At 40.3% G+C, this 16818-nt stretch overlaps 1 protein-coding gene across 5 annotated transcripts in view; it reads left to right on the plus strand.

Moving 5' to 3' along the window:
* Positions 1–16818, plus strand: part of SH3KBP1 (SH3 domain containing kinase binding protein 1) — a 231460-nt gene that overhangs the window by 67353 nt on the left and 147289 nt on the right. For all 5 annotated transcript variants that reach the window (XR_005102619.1, XM_037377236.1, XM_037377238.1 and 2 more), the window contains exon 3: positions 12658–12781. Coding sequence is in view for 4 of the 5 variants with exons in the window: in XM_037377236.1 (XP_037233133.1) it covers positions 12658–12781 (124 nt within the window). In the remaining variant the exon portion in view is untranslated. The remainder of the gene's footprint in view (positions 1–12657; positions 12782–16818) is intronic.

Consider the following 16818-nt stretch of genomic DNA (forward strand, 5'->3'; position numbering starts at 1 on the left):
CAGAAGTGCTGAGGAGCTGTCTTTACCATCAGTTTCTTCTTGAAATTGTTGGTCTTTAGCACCAGGAAAAACGGGATTCATAATACATTTTCCTGTGAATCTGTGGCAGGTGGATGCCAGCAATATTTATGAAGAGACCTCTAGCCCTAAACTGTCAGACTGCCGAAGGAAGAGTGTTAAATTCTAATCTCTGATTTACAAGTCTGGCAGTGCATACTGTTCACATGGTATGTGATTTGAATAATGATGTGTCTACTCCTGATCTCATTAACCCTGATTTAATCCAGGATCTTATTTCATTAATGCCTGCTAGCTTTCATACAACTGGTTACGCAAACAAACAAAACCCTAAAAATCCTGTAACACTGTAACTATCTTTCCAGGTATGTGTTTTCATGAGCACTTCTTTTTTGGAAGAAGTTTCAGCTTGTCTGACGGAACTCTTAAAATACTGATGCATCTTCAGGAATCTCAACTTTAATTTTACATGCAGTGGAGCTGCTCAACACTTGCCCTGTCTGCATAGGTTCAGTGGACTTCTCTGCATAACCTTTGTAGCTGTATGCTGCAGAGGGTTGAGTAATTGGGCTGATTTAATAGAGTAGCATGTATTTGAAGACAGGTCTATCAAAGAGTGATAAGAATCTCTGCAATTTACTCAGACCTTTTTATGGCACAGTTCTTCGTTCTGTAATGTAGAATTATGTGATTAAAGACTTATGTATGAATTTGCATAATTTTCCCTGGATTGTTAATTGGAAAGAAAAATGGCTATTCGGACCATCACCAGTTTTTTTTTTTAATTGTGGTTAAAATGAAAATTTTGAATTCTGTGCAGCTATATTTTCTGTATTTCCTGTGTTTTCTGTAGTGCAGTGACATTCATTCAGTTTTTTTGGTTTTGTTTCTTTTTAGCTGTACAGCATATAATTTAGAGAAGATAAATTCTTTCATAAAAAATTTCTTCCATATGATTTTAAACAAAGAGTGCAAGGTACTACATGAATCATTTCATGTTCTCATTAAAAAGGCCTGCTGCTAAGGATCATCCGGTATGTAACGGGATTCTGTGTAAAGGATTTATGCTACGTCGTCTCTCTCTGAACCTCGCTGTGTTATAGAAATAGTTTATCTGTTTATCAAACACACTGCAATTTGTGATAATGTCTCCCATTGCATTTTTTCTCAGAATATATGTTGTCTCTTTTTCTGTATTGGTCATCTACTTCAAATTGTATGGTTATGAGAACGAACAAAGACACAGCCCTGGAAATTCATGGATTCAAGTAGTTTCTTGTATGTTTTATCAACTTCGCTTTATGTGGTATTATGCATAGCACTTTTTATACTAACAGCAGAAATATTTCTGCTACAAGAAGTATCCATTTATCACCCTCTAAAACTGTAGTCTGTTCCAGCAGGTTTTTTTAATATGGCCAGGTGCCTGTGGGGGGCAACTATTTATTGCTAATTTCTGCTAATTAATGCTAAATTCTGGTGTAGCTCACTCTGCTCTAAGAAATGAGGAACAACACTGCACTTTCAAGCAAAGTAATAATGCTTCTAATAGTTGGATGAAAATAGTATGTGAGAAGAAACTTAATTACAACCTGAATTAATTTTTTCTGTTAAAAAGTGAAATTGTTTGAATGATTTCACTCTGTTGGAGCTGAGCGACTGAGGAGAAGCTGGCTGAGAAGCACCTTTTGTGCCTCCCCGCAGTTCCTTGTCTGTATTCACAGATGCAGGGAGGAGCATACATGTGTCTCTAAGCACCTCCACAGGTGCGTGTGTCTGTACACGTGTTGAGACCATTGGGCAGCTGAAACACATATAAACTGTACTGTGCTGTTGCCAAACACAGGAGAAAGCAGGAGATGCAGCTGATGAAAGCCTGGCTGGTCATCCATTGTTGGGAAGGTTATGGAGGGTGATAGAGGAGGAGGTGGAGGACACCAGTTAAAGAGGCTGGTTTTAAAGAGCCAAGCACCTGCTGCAGCAGTGCTTCTTGTCTTGAACCTTGCTACTTGCATATGTTGCTAAATACGTAAAGCAGAAGAAATTCTCAGCCCCAGATTAAAACTGAGGAGTGTGTTCTGCAGGGGTTCACTGACGGGTGCTAGCAGGCAGCTGGATGGCTCTATGAAATAAGGAGGTCACTTCCAGTCCACCTGCGGGTTACGGAACCTGTTGCTGTACAGTGGGATTCTCTGTAAGTCTTCAGAAATGCAAAGCCTGTATCAGCCTTGCAACTTGTCCACTTTAATTTTTAGAGTCTTTGGGTCACCATCTCACAAGTGCCTTGCACATGGGTGGTGGGACTGCGTGTCCCTGTTCTGGTGTCAAGGTGACAAGTTCTGTTTTCCTCACCTCTAATAAATTTATAACCAGCTTCTGCTTTTGTACTTCCCATCTGCCTGGGGAACCTGCACATAAAGTTCCACAAATTTACTTGCTGTCTTTCAAAGGCTTCCTTAAAGGTGTCTTGTTAAAGCGCTTAGAAGATGCTGCTAAGGGCTTATGCACCTGGCCCGTGGTGATCACTTCTGCTTCTTCATGCTTCCTGCCATCTGCTCTTTCTGTTAATCAGTTACACTTTTTCTTACACCTAGATTGTGACATCTCAGAGAAAGGTACTGTCATTTTTTCTGACACCATGGTGTGGGATCCATAGGTGCTGTTAGAGTATCTGCCAGAGAGGAGATCGGGAGCAGAGCATCAGTCCTGGATCACTTTCCCCTCCTCAGCATCCCCAGTGTTGGGGTCAGGATCAATTTAATGGCTTGGAACAGCATTCAGCACCCAGCATAGCTTCTTTTTCCTATTGGCCTTTCATTATTGCTCTAATTATTGTTTTCAGCCTTGGTCCATTAAGTGCATTAAGATACAATGAATTGCTTGTCCTGGTGGTAGTGAAGCTAATCACTGCTGTAGCCATGCACATCTGTAAAACCTGAACTACAATGAGCAGAGAGTGTATTGGTTTTTTCCGCTTGACTTCTACTGATACAATCGGTGTTACGTATTTGGTACACTTTTTATAAAAACTTTTCTTACTATTGTATTCCTTGCTGTTTCTCATCATCTCTTTTTTACCCTTCTCCTTTCTTTTATTCTTTTGTTTCTTTTTTTTTTTGGTAATTAAAAAAAAAGATGTAGGTGAATATGAGCTGTCTCCTTTTAAACTGGAGAATGCAGTCTGAGGCTAAGGGCACAGAACAAGATTTTCTTGACCTGAATGGATGCAGGAAAGCACAGTCATGTTCACATAAAAAAAGAGCTGAAAGATTGCATAAGACTTAAGAAATCTGAGAGTTCTGTCGATTTCATTATAAAACATGCACTCAGCTTTCTAAAAGCACAAAGCTTTCTACATATGCAAGACTGCATATCCTGTCCAGAAGACCTTTTATTATCAGGATGTACAAAAGATTTAACAAAGCTGTATCAAAAAAGGAAGAATGTGGAGATTCCATAAAAAGAGAAGCTTCAGTTTGCTGGGCATTGCTGTGTAGGAGAGGAACAGTGGAATTCAGCTGTGGCAGAGTGCGGCCTCCTCAGAGCTGGGGTAGGGCGGGCATTGCAGCATGGGCATCTCAGGCTGGAGTAAACAGGGAACGTTCAGACACAGGTGTTACAGAGGAGTTACCCGCAGGTTAAGCAGGAGCTAGTTGCGTTGTGCCTCCAGTGGCACAGTATTTTTGCAGTTAACGTCGAATACAGTGGATGTAAGAGGTAATTTTCTTTCATAACAACTGTTGCTTTGTCGTTTCATAGTAATTTTGTTTGTTGCAAGTTGTTTGTGCTAAATCCAAAGTACTCATTTTTTACATGGATGTGCTCATGTGACGCAATACATTCTCCCAAATGTTTGAGGTACTGTATATTAAGTAAAGTTTAGAAATAAAATTAATATTTAAATGCTGCAAGAACAATGCATGTGACAGGTGTGCTGCTGAAGCCTTTACTTATGGCTATGTAATGAATTTATGACTGTGCAGGCTAGGTTCTAGACAAGTGCAGTAAATAGCTGAGCAGCGCCCTGACAAAAGCCCGTCCGCCTGAGAAGCAGGGGCAGCTCTCTGCGCTTACCTGAGCAGCCATGCAGGCTGCGCCTCAGACTGTACGTGGGTGGTGTTCAGGAGTTTATTTGCACTAGGAGAGAGCAAACCAGGAGATTGCATCTTTTTTTTATGTAACACAACAGGGAAAAAAGGGAGGGTATGGCACATCAGAGCCTTCATCCTTAAAGTATGTTTTGCATACTTTACAAAAAAGCAAAATACAAAATATTTTTTTTTACAAAATGTTTTTGTAAATATTTTACAAAATATTTTGTATATTACAAAATACAAAATAAAAAACAAATACAAAAGCAGTGCTTTGTTCTGCATACTGCTACTGTTACTGCTGGAACGGACACCCCGTTCAGCATGTAAAACTCGGTGAACAAATAATGCTTTTCTCTATCAAGCTGTAAATCAGATAGAAGTCATGTGAGCCACAGAAATAGACTTGATTTTGAAGGCTGGATACTGAAACCATAGAACTCTTTGAGAGAGGCTTAGGAGGCTTTGATTTAGAAATAACCCCAGAACTAGGCAGTACTAGCACAAACCAGGAGGCTCATGCTGTAACCTTCTTTTTTTCCCAAAGATTATGTCACATGCCTGACAGGGAGTTGGGAACATATTTCCTATGAACTTGGGATAAGCTGATAGTGAACGACCAGAGAGGATGTGGAATCCTGCAGTAGTGAAACAGGAGCGTAACTTTTGCTGTGACCTCATATGACGTGTGCGATAGCAGTATGGGATCTGTGCAGCTGTTAGAAGCCGGGGGTCACTGCTGGGGAGGGACACTCTCCAAGCTGTCCTTCCCACTGTCCTTGCTGACAGAGCCACTGATACGTGTCTTCTGTCATGACCAGCTAATTGAGAGATCTCAGTCTTGATTGTGTTGCTTGAAGGTACTGTGTTCTCCCTCTGCGTCTTAGAGCTGGTATTGCCCTAGAAAGAAGAAACCAAAGACTAGTGAAGCTCAGATGATGCAGAATCCAGGAAAATAAAAGCTAGGTGGTTTCTTTACTGTGTCTGAAATGTTACTTTGCTTTCTATGGCGTTTAAGGTTAGTGCTGTGAAGGCATACTGGATTTCAGTGCTGCCACCATCTTACTGGTTGAAAACAGTTTTCAGATTGATGCTAGTTCAGTTGCTGGGAAGGTTTGTTCCAACCTCACTGCCAGGTATGTTGTTTATTTCATAGTAGAACTACAAGAGTCTTGCCAATATCAGAGTTGCAGTTATATCTAAGCACATTTGTAATTATTCAATAACTCTTAACTAGTTTTAGTGAAAATGTCCCAGCAAATGACTCAGGAGAACTAAATATTGCATTGATATACTCTGCAGCAGTTATATTTTGAGGTTTTAATATACACAGATAATTGAATTCATATATTGTTTGAAGTTGCAAACATTGTTTGCAGGAAATGATGGTGGCATTTTTCTCTTGTAATGTAAAGTATGATTCCTGAGAAAAGAGATTAAAGGAAAAGCCTTCTCTATCTCAGAGGGGTCAAAGTGCCCCTGGCATTTCCATTGTCATCTTTTGATAATTCAAATGTGTTGTGTGGTTTCCCCCTTGCTGCATGTGATTCTGGGTTCTTATCCCTGCTCCCATATTTGGCTTCAAGCAGTGTACGGGCTGTAGATTTTTGAATTGTGAAAGCTTCATTATTTCTCAGGTTTTAACTCTTTGAGTATGCATGTGTCTTGCTTTCAAAAAGCTTTGATTTTGATTAAAATCCTTGCTTCCAGTATGCAAGAACTGTTTTCCCCTCTGCACATGGAAGCCATATATAAATCACCTAGCAGTCTAATAGTGATTTTTCTCATAATTTTTCATGACTTCCAACAACTATGTGCATTGAAGTGTTGGCTGGAGCATTTCGTACTTGCAGCAGCACAGAATAGCCTATCATTGCATTTACAGTCATGGAAGGTGTTGCAGCAATTTCCTCAAATGTTTAAAGCTGAATTTCCTGTAAAGGTCAGAACTGCTAGAGTTAAAAAAATCTTGAAACTTTGATGTTGTGAAAATGGAGGAAGTTCTTGTACTTTCCTTCAGACTTGGTAACGGATGCTAACTTACTTTTGTGGCTGACCTAATTCAAGCATTTGCTATAAATTAAAGGAAGCTTTGTGATAGATGAGTGGAAACTTCAGTATTTAGACATACAGATAGAATAGACTTTTTCCTTGAAAGGTAATGAATGATGAACTTCTGAAAACAAAGCTAGATCTTACAAACAACGGTAGAAAAGTGGCAGGTGAGGCAAAGACCTTTCTCTTTGAAAACCATTAACCACTGTTTTGTCTCTCTCCAGCTCTACAAGTTATATGTCTTGTCAATAAGTAACAGTTTTTGACTTAAGAAAGATGAAAGATGCTTAATTTCTAGATTTTATAGGATGAAATAGCCATTTAATAGGGTACAAGTACACTTGAATATGTTGTATTTTGCTATGTGATGGAGTTCTGTCACATTACATAATTTGTTGTTAGTTAATATTCTGTCACACTGTAAAGCTCACAAGCTCATGGGAATTGTCTTACAAATTTTCTGTGGTTCATACTGATGTAGGGCTGGATTAGAGAAGATCCAAGCAAAACCAGCTCAAGTATTGTCTAGGATTTTATGTTTCTTTGGAGAAAACATATTTGAAAGTTTGCTAGTAGAAAACAATGTTTTCATGGTGATTTGGCTATTGGCATCTATGCAGTATGGTTAAAGCCTAGTTATAAAAAAATGAACTTTTTTAGATATTATAAGGGCATACAAAGTGTAAGGGTCTTTGGAGTACTCTAAAATATGTCTATGTCCCCGTAATACCTTTGAGATTGTAATATTTCATCAAATTGGGCTTGAAGTTTATTTTTAAAGTTCACAGGGACTTTTTTTTTTCAGAATTTCTCAGATCGAGGATGCCTCTTCCCAGTAAGAACTGCTTATCATATAGCAATCACTCTGAAACCCACATACACCGGAGGTGGAAACTGTCTAAAAGTTTGTGGCATCAAGAGGGCCTGGTTTAGATTTAGTGGTTGAAATGTGAGGTTATTTACTTAAGGGCTGGGTTCCCAAGGCATAGCCCCTTGAAAATGCTAATAACGTGCAATTATCTTTGTGTGGGCTAGGAAAAAATGCAGCATTTTGACCCATGAAATTTATACCGGGCACTGCCCCACAGCCAAGTATCAAATAGTACCAAAGATGAAGTTCAGAGATATTTTTGAAGCGGTTAGCACTGTGAAAGCTTACCTCTTTGCAGGTGGCTGTGTAAGCGAGACGGCACCTCATTCTGCAGAAACATCTGAGTGTCAGAGGGGTGGTGGGGTGAATATCCAAGTGCTGCACTGGGGATTCCTTTGAGGCCCTTCTCCTGAGGCTGTGTGTGGGGCACTCCATGGACATTTGTCTTGTGAATTCTGGTTCTGGAAAGGGCTTTCTAGGTCGCTGAGTCTGGTCTGACTAGTGTCACCACAGGGATTTCTAGTGAAGGTGCTCACACCGTGTCCTTTTGAGGAGACTCGGCATGCCACAGATGTCCTGCGTTTCCTCTCCAGTCCCCCTTGTCCTACTCAAGAGCAGACTTGAGTGAGTGGTGGTTGTGTCTGATCAGGGTGTGAGTATATTTGCTGTAGTCAAAATACCACCAGAAAAAAAAGTGCATGAATCCTAGTCAGGATGTACACTGAAGTCCTTGCTGGGCAGACAGCTAATTCTAGGTTGATGTTTTCCAGTATTTTAGAGCAGTATAATGTAGTAAAGTCTCTTATCTTTCTTGTTTCTCCTCTCTTTTCACACACAAGCTTCAAGAAACAACAGTTCCTGAGCTCACAATTGGATCCTTAGTTTCTGTTCATCCTCCTTTAGCATTTAAATTCAGCTGTTCTTGAACTACTCATGGTAGATTGGGGACTTCTGTCCTAAGTGAAAGTTTGCTTTCTACTTCCTTGTGTACATGGAATTTCTTCTTTAACAGAAAATAGTATCTGCGAACTTCAGCTTGAAACCAAAACCAGAAATGGATTTTGTCACACACTTGGGAAGGGTCCCATAAGCCACCTTTGGTACACATGGGTTTGGAAGCTCATTTGCCTTCTCCTTCCTCATATCGCAGGCTTCCGCCTCATGCAAATCTAGAATGAGTGGGTTATGTAGAAAGATTTCTTTAACCATTACTGATGGAATATCAAGCTTTTAGGGCCATTGTAGTTGCATCATTTACCAAATACGCAAGGTAGTCATGTTCAATGTCATGCAAGCTGCTCTAGGAGAAACTGCTTTAGCAGGGGATTGGGCTAGATGATCTCCAGAGGTCCCTTCTGACGCTGACCATTCTGTGATTCTGTGATTTTTTTGTGGTGAAATAAAGTGAGCTGGCTTGGTATACCTATGTGGCCAGAGTTGTTTGGGGTTTTTTTCACTCTGTTTTTGAGGTGGAAATGCAGTTTTCAGTAAGATGATGTAGTTCTTTAGAGTAATAACCTATTTTTTACAGCAGGTACAAGTGGGGATAGATATAAAGGGCTATGTCAATATTCCTGAATTTAACAGAACTAAGGTCCCTTTCTTTGTCCTGATTTTGAAGCATTGCTCAGCCCTCATGGCAAAATCCTCTGTCCTGTCCTCCCTCTGTGAGCTTGCTTTTTCCACGTTGCCTGTTGGGAACAGTCTGTGTGCTGGATTATTCGCTGAGCCATGCCCAGGCATGGCATGGGAGAGGGCTAGGTAACATGGATTGGGAGGTGTGTTAGCAGTGAGACAGACAGTCATAGGGCCAGTTTTCTGGCTCTGTTTGGGCCACAGCTGAAGCAAAATCTTGAAATCCTAAGGTCCCCAAGGGTAAGCAGTATAGAAGACAGTGCTGATGCAGAAACACCGTACTGGAGAGAGGACTGAGGGCAGAAGATGTAATATGGGCACTAATGTTCGCTGCTGGCTGCAGCAGTGAGGCTGTTTAAGGTGTGAGGCTTTTGTTTGGTTTTGTTTGTATGTTTTAAAGTCTTCTGCTGTAGACTAAGACCAGGAATTGAAAAGTTGCGTAAGTGGCTTAAAGCTGGCATAACTTCGGTACTGCAGAATGTGTGCTAAGCTGCTTAGATAGGGGCGTCCCATGGGGTATTGCTAAGTATAAGTAGGTTTCTGATAAGATTTTGGCTTAGTAGGGCCGGATTGGCTTTTGCTTGATTTCTGTTTCACTATTTAGAGAATTCACCACTTTTCCTTTTGGTTCCTTCCTGGATCTGTAATTTCATGCTGCTGTGGTTGATCACCTGCCATGTTACTGTGGGCAATAGATATGAAAAATTATGACCCTTTTCATGAGCATCAAAGGAAACAGTGATGAAAAGTAGCCCAAATCGGTACTAGAAAGGCAATCGTTGGGCTATTTTGGTGACTGCAAGGTGCTGTACCTTCTGTATGAATTTTGGCTTAGTGGACATGTGGCTATGTCTGTCTTTCTTTTTTCTGTGAATAGCAGACAAGAAAGGAAGTGTAAGACTTCCCACCCTACAAACAAATGCCAGTGTTTGGTAGTTGGCTTGCTGTATTCCTGTTTGGTTTTTTTTCAGGAGTCAAACAAGCCTTCCTCAAAAAAGCTGTCAGCAGCAGCAAAGGCAGCAGTGTCATTTGTCTGAGGCTTGAGGGTACAGCTGCACTTTCTGTTATAGCAGTTTTTCTCTGTCACTTTTGAAGTTGCAAATAGGATTTTAAAAATTAAAAAAAATCATACCATTGTCTCAAAATCTGTGAGTTGAGAATTTAATTAAATTTTGACATAAAGAATAGAAAATAACACCCTAATGACACAAAGGAAGCAAGTTCTGGCAATATGGGGTCTTCTGTAGGCTCTTATCTTGTGGTCCTGTTCACATGAGAGTGCTGCTTGACTCAGTCAAATTCAGTTTAAACTGTAGATAATTTTTTAATACACTGAGTTTGTCACCTAGCTGCAAAATAAATTTAAAGCTTCAATACAAGAGGCTTTGGGTAGACTCATTTATTACCTATTTTAATTTTTAAGGCTGTGAAAAAAAGCTTGTGGAACAATACATGTATTAGTTCGGTCCATTTTTTAAGAAAGTGATATAAGAATTTCTTCTAAATACATGCAGTGGTTTTGAATTATCATGTGGTTGGTTCCTTTCTATACAGGAGCTGTGCAGTGTTTCTTCTAACAACAGCAGCATCTATCATACACACATTCACCTTTTGTGTACATGTTCATTCACATTCATTAATTCAATTGTGATGGTTACTGTGATGAGTTAATTTTAGGTACTACTTTACCTGTGTGATGGCACTAGATAAAAGATTTATTGTACCCTTGGTGGGCAGCAGTTTATAAAACTCTTATCTCTGCTAATGGAATACTGATACACAGTAAATGCCTTGTGCAGCTACAGAAGACTGTATTAATGTTGTGTAGGTAATAGTTCAGCTTTGAAATAGCGGTTGGACTAGGGAAGTAAAATGTTAAAAAAACAATTACAAAATTCATGTTTAAAGTGCAACTTATAGAGAGTGTCTTGGAAATTCTTGTTTTGCTTGATGTTCCTCTCATATAACTGGTTCAGAAACTTCAAATAGAAATTTGCTTGCTATGATTTAGTGCTCATGTCTGAGATGCTGGAAGGCTAAATAAGTTCTGAAGTATTTCCTGTGTGTGGTACATGGCTACTGCATTGGGATATAGAAAAGGGCAGTGAAGGTGTGAGAGTTCAAAGTGAGGAGGGAGGGGAAGAATTTGTCCAAAGCCATCACCTGTCCCTGATGCCTACTCAGTGTAGAAGATCTCATCAAATTTGCAGATGACACCAAACTGTGGGAGCAGCTGATGTGCTTGCAGGGCTGCAGTTCAGAGGGACCCAGACAGGAACCTTATGAAATCCAGCAAGGGCAGATACCAGTTCTGTCCCTGGGAATGAGGAATTACTGGCAGACGTACAGGCTGGGGCCTGATGGGTTTGGGAGCAACTCTGCTGAAAAGAACCTCTGGGTCCTGGTGGGCAGAAAGCGAAACATGAGCCAGTCTTGTACCCTGGAGTCAAACAGAGTCAACAGCATCCTGGGCTGCATTAATAGCCTGCAGACTGGGGGAAGTGGTAATCTTTCGTTACATGGCACTTGTTAGTCCACATCTGGAATACAGCATCCCATTTTGTAGACGGGATGTGGATTTTGTGTTAAAGAAAGGCATTGATGAACTGGAGCGAGTTCTGTGACTATGGGAGCTGGAGCACGTGCCCCGTGAGGAGATGCTGAGGGAGGTGGGCTTGTTCAGCCTGGAGAAGAAATGGCTTTGAGGGGAGGGACCTTCTAATACATATCCAGAAGACAGAGCCAGGCTCTTCGCAGTGCTGCCTGGTGGGGAGGACAGGAGAGAGCAGATGGGACTTGAAAAGAAAGTTTCAGGCTGGGTATAAGGAAAATTTTTTGTCACTATAAGGGCAGTCAAGCAGTGGAGCAGGTTGCAGCCTCTGTCTTTGGAGGTTTTTAAGACACAGCTGGGAAAACAGCCTTGAACAGCTTGGTCTGACCCCAGAGATGGCCCTACTTTGAGCCAGAGATTGGAGTAGAGACCTCCTGCTTAGTAGGTCCCTCCAGCCCAAGTGGCTACTGTGATCCTGACCTTGAACGAAGCTTGGAGCCAAAACTTAACTTATTTTTTTCCTTGTGTTTTTGTATATGGCTATAAGCAAACAGTTTAACCTCTTTAGTGTGTCAGTTACCTGTCTATAAAGCGGATGTAATGCTACTTGTCTACCTCAGTGGTGTTTCAAGATAAGATATATGAAAGGCTGTGATATTTGGGATGCTTTGGCAAAGGAGATACAGACAACAAAGCAGTTAGGTCTTTAAAATCTGCCTAAGAAGGCAATAAAGAGGTATTGTGCGTCTACTCAAGCACTAACTATGAAGTCTTTGGAAGCTTTTTTCTGTGGGTTTACTTTCATGAACCTCCACCATATATATTTTCTCTGTGTGCTGCCAAAGAAGTCGATCACCTTAAAAGGTAGTCAACTGCAAAATGTGTTAGTGTTAGTAACGGCTCTGACAGCAGGCTCTATATATGCTTCTGCCAATTATGGTAACATTTGTCATATTTTCCTAGTTAATATTTTTCTTCTTGCTATGTTTATTGTTTCTGTGGGCTTCTCAATGGAGGGGAAGCAGGCTTAGCTGTCTTTACATCAGGAGCACTGTACCCAGTTCTGCCCTGTGCATCAAATGTGCAGCTAATTGATGGATAAACTGAGAAGTCCACCCCGCCGCCCCCTTTCAGCTTTGGTGATCTTTCGTAAGAGATTTGCAAAGCTGTCCTACAGTTTTCACACATAAGTAAGGTATTAACCTCTTTTTAAAAAGAAAAAAATAGTATCTGTTGGAAGAGTTAGCTAAAATTACTTCATTTTGTAGCATTTCAACTCACAGAGAGTCTTTGAGGTAGCATTAGAATAGGCAAGGGTGTATACATAGAAGTTTTAAGAAATGATGGGAGCTTGAGACTCAGAATATTCTGTAATGCCTTTTTTCAACTGTTTTTTTCTGTTTCTTCTCCCTTTCCACCTGCCTTTTCTTCTGCAGGAAATAAAGAAGGACATGAAGAAAGAAAATACTGCCAACAAACCACCAGAGAAGCCTATAAATGAAGTTTCCAATGGAAGCCCTTTACTGTTGTCTGAGACAATTATTAGAACCAACAAAAAAGGTATAGTATATGGAAGCTTAAATGCAGATTAAATCCAGACCTTTAAAAGAACAAAATGTAAACCTTCCTTGTTTCTAGAAATAAAGCTAGTGTATTTAACTGTAAAGGCATAGCGAGAATAATTTAAAAATAATTAAAAAATCTCATTGTCCTTTAGACTGGTGTATGGATGCATGTATTACATCTAATATTTCCACATTAATTTGCACAGACATCTCTTTCTTATTAAAAAAATCCTTCCTAGATACACTTAATTAAGGGAAGCTGTGTGAGGAGATTACTGAAGCTTATTAAAGTAAGGAACTGACAGCTTGCCATGTATGGGAGGTTTTTGCACAGTGATGTCTGTCCACATCCACATATTCATGTTCTATGTGGGACAGAGACTGGTTACTGACAGAGAACTTAAAAAAACCCCAACCAACCAACCAATCAAACAAACAAACAAAGAAACAAAAAACTCATAGAACTTAACACATTAATTTCCTGAGAAGTGTTCTTCTGTTTCAGACTGGAATGTGTGTGCTTCATGTCTGGCTTGATTCCCAATGCAGATTCATTCCTGTGTAGGGTTCTGAGTTGCTAAAATGAAAGCCTCCAGATCTTCTGTCTCTTTCCCTAGCTCCCAGTCCTGCTCTCAGAAATATCAGAACAAACCAAAAAAATTGCGATATAGAAGCTGGATTTTTTTTTAGGTTATGTTTGTGTGCCTGTTTGTTTCTGGGAGGACAATTGGCTACGTGCAAGAGATGGGCTGTATTTTTGCCTGGGAAATTCACTGGACAGTTTCTTGCTTGCTGTTTTGTACAGAATAATCTGGTGTCATTAATCATTGCTGTAATGTAATTTCCATTTTGGCATGTCTTCTATACTGTTAGGACTATGCATATGGAAATTTTCTTTTCCATATTACCAGCAAATGCTGTATCTGAGCTGCAGTTTAACTAGAGGTTTTAAACCTAAGGTTTGCAACTGCAAGTGGGGAAGATTTAATAATTTCTGCAAAATATATGGCTACCTTTAAGATATGAGGGCGAGTAATCATCTTTTTTGCAAGGATTGATGTCCTCTGAGAGAAAATTGGAAATAAATCTCTGGAAGCTTTGTCTTTTGAGTTTTGATGTCATCTTGAATCTGGAGACATGTCCAACATTTCTGCTTTGGGTCATAGGTTTTTCAAGCAACAGCAGAATTAAATTACCAAGAATTATTCTTTTTCGTGGCTGGTGTACAGAACTGTATGAGTAGCTGGGAAATTATCTAGGGACCAAGTCTGTTCCATATTGCTTCAGCTGCTATTTGGAGAAGGCTAATAGCTGTGGCAGATGCAGAGCTTCAGTTCAGTCACAAGGGGATAACCCTCCAAATACGGTACTTAAGAGTGCAGGCTTTCTCCTCCTCTTTCTTCCCTCTGGCTCAGAAGCTTTAAAGGTTTGAGGAGATAAAGAAGTTCTCTTTCTGCTTGTAGCTGGAGAATACAAAACTTCATATGCATTGAAAGGAGAGAAGCAAAGGCTGACATGAAGATCTGTAGCTTGAGGAAGGGGTTAGGTTTGGAAACAGCAGATTTCATGTTAGGATGTTATTGCATTGGATTTCATTGGTGGGGATTGCACTTCTCATGGCTACCTCTACATAGTGTCAGGGTTAGTAAATTTTTCATTTTGGCTGCTTCTCCACAGCTGTTTCCATTGCTGCAGAGCAAGCAGTTGCAGCATGCCATAGTCTAGCAGTACAGCTGAGAATAACAAGCATAACAAGGCCAAGAGGGGTTCCCCCCTTTTTTTCTGGGATTTTTTTGAGCATGGTGCCACAGCGGCCTTGCTTAAGTGAGGACAGCTAAGCAGGAATTTCAGTAATAAAGAGTCTTCTAAGATCTGTGTGACAAATCTCCTTGTAGAAAATGTTGCAGCATTTCACTGAAGGAGCCCTAAATGCCACAGGGATTTTTTTCTTCAGGTGTTCTTGTGCTGTGATTTTTATTAAACTCTACCTCAGTCTGTTTACTGATCACAGAATGTGACCTGACATGGAAAGAGGGTACTTTTGTTTTTTGCTTTGCGCCCCCTCCCTTGTTGTTAGGAAGTGAAGAAGAGAGGGATGCATCTAAAGGTCTTCAGCTACTGTTCAGCAGTTCAAACAGTAGGCAGTATTATTTATTTGCTTACTCAATGTAATTTTGCTGCTTGAACTTCACAGCAGATCCAGTGACATGGGAGTGAAGTATTCTGTGCTGGTATTGTGTTTCTGTTACCAAGATGGTGATAAGTGCTTTTCTGCTGCTGTGGTGTTATGTTGCATAGTTTTACTACTTAACTTGGTTGGCCTAATTCAAGTGGCAGCACTTCAGCAGGCATTTACGTTTTAAGCAGAAGAATCTTGGCCACTTGGCCTTCTGGCCTGTAGAGATTTTTCCCTTGAGGAATATTGATGAGTGTCCAACAGTGCTATTCAAGGAAAATAGCTGAATTATTTGTGAGAAATATCTAAGTATCTAAGAAGAAAAAAATGGATTTCTGAACAAAAGATGTTCAGGATCCAGCTTTATATCTTGTTCGTTCATGCCAAATATTTCTAAGCACTGTATTGAAATCAGGCGTTCTTCTAATAAAATCAGTGTATATGTAAACGCCTCTTGTAAAGGCTTATTTCATTGAATAAGTAATGGACATTACATCTACAATCCAAAGTAGTAATCCAGGAACAATTTAAAGTTGGTGTAAGGCCACTAGTAGTAGCCTACCTGGGTTAGTACTTCCATTACATATTAAGGGTGGCAACTGACTGTGGAATTAATTAGTTGTAGGTCACCATGCATGAATTGTTCAGTTTTTCATTATAAAGATCAAGAGAAGATGGAAGGATTTGATTTTGTCTGCTTTTTGCTGGGGGCAGTAAAACCAGAACATTTTTCATCCTTTAATGTTTCTGGCTGACCATAAATATTAGTGACTTAACGGAAACAAACAGTAGAAATTGCTGTTATGGTGGACATAATTTAGGAAACTCTGTTACATTTGGCCATGATGTATTTTTGAAAGTTAGTATTTGTAGCTATTTCCTCTATTTACAAGGTTGTAAGTATGATCTAGAAGTTAGGGCTAGCTACACCTAGGAAACAATGGGTTTATTTTCAAAGCCTGCCACAGAGTTGCTATATAACTTTTGCTAAACCACTTAAACTCTGTTGGCCAAATTACCAGGAGCAGGTTTCTTAATTTGTATTGATTTTTCAGATAGGTAGAGGTTTGGGTTTTTTCCTGATTTATTGCAGTGGCACATCCTTATTTATTCATAGCTTCCAGGTATTTCATCTGCCTCTGCCTCAGGCTGCCTATTGGCAAAACCTGGGTTTATACCTGCCTTGTAAAGATGTTGAGATCTGTTATAGCAGGTAGTGATGGCAGTTAACATCTATGAAACTGAGCATTTTAATATAGTGTTACAGTGAGTTCATGCTTCACCCCTGAAAGGCTCCAAAAAGGACCATTTGCTCGAGTGTAGAGATGGGGTTAGGGAAACATAAAGTCTGTGTGCTTTCCCTGAGAGTTCCCAGGGCTGGTTCCCAGGCTGCTCTAGCCTAGATTTGATGGGTGCTTCACATGCAGCATTATCAGCCCCTGTCTAGGGAAAAAGGCTGTGGCACTGAACAACCTGTCTGAAGCTGTTTGAAGGTCAGCTGTGGTTGGCTTGCATATCCTTTGCCAGAATCTGAGAGGGATCGTTCTTTCACTTCTTCCTACATTTCATATGCCAAGAAGGTCCTTTCCTTGCCTGGTGTGGGTCTTTTAGTGTATCCTTTTTGCTGATCCAGAATTTTTGGTTGGCATATAGAACTATTGTGCTAAAACTTCTTTACCTTGAGGGTGACACAGCACTAGAACAGGCTGCCCAGAGAGGCTGTGGAGTCTCCTTTTCTGGAGACATTCTGTGCAACCTGCTCTGGGTGAACCTGCTTTAGCAGGGGGGATGGATTAGGTGATCTCCAGAGATCCCTTCCAAACCTGACCATTCCATGATTCTGTAAAGCTGACTTA

This window comes from Falco rusticolus, chromosome 2 (assembly GCF_015220075.1).
Source record: "Falco rusticolus isolate bFalRus1 chromosome 2, bFalRus1.pri, whole genome shotgun sequence".
NCBI classification, from domain to species: domain Eukaryota; kingdom Metazoa; phylum Chordata; class Aves; order Falconiformes; family Falconidae; genus Falco; species Falco rusticolus.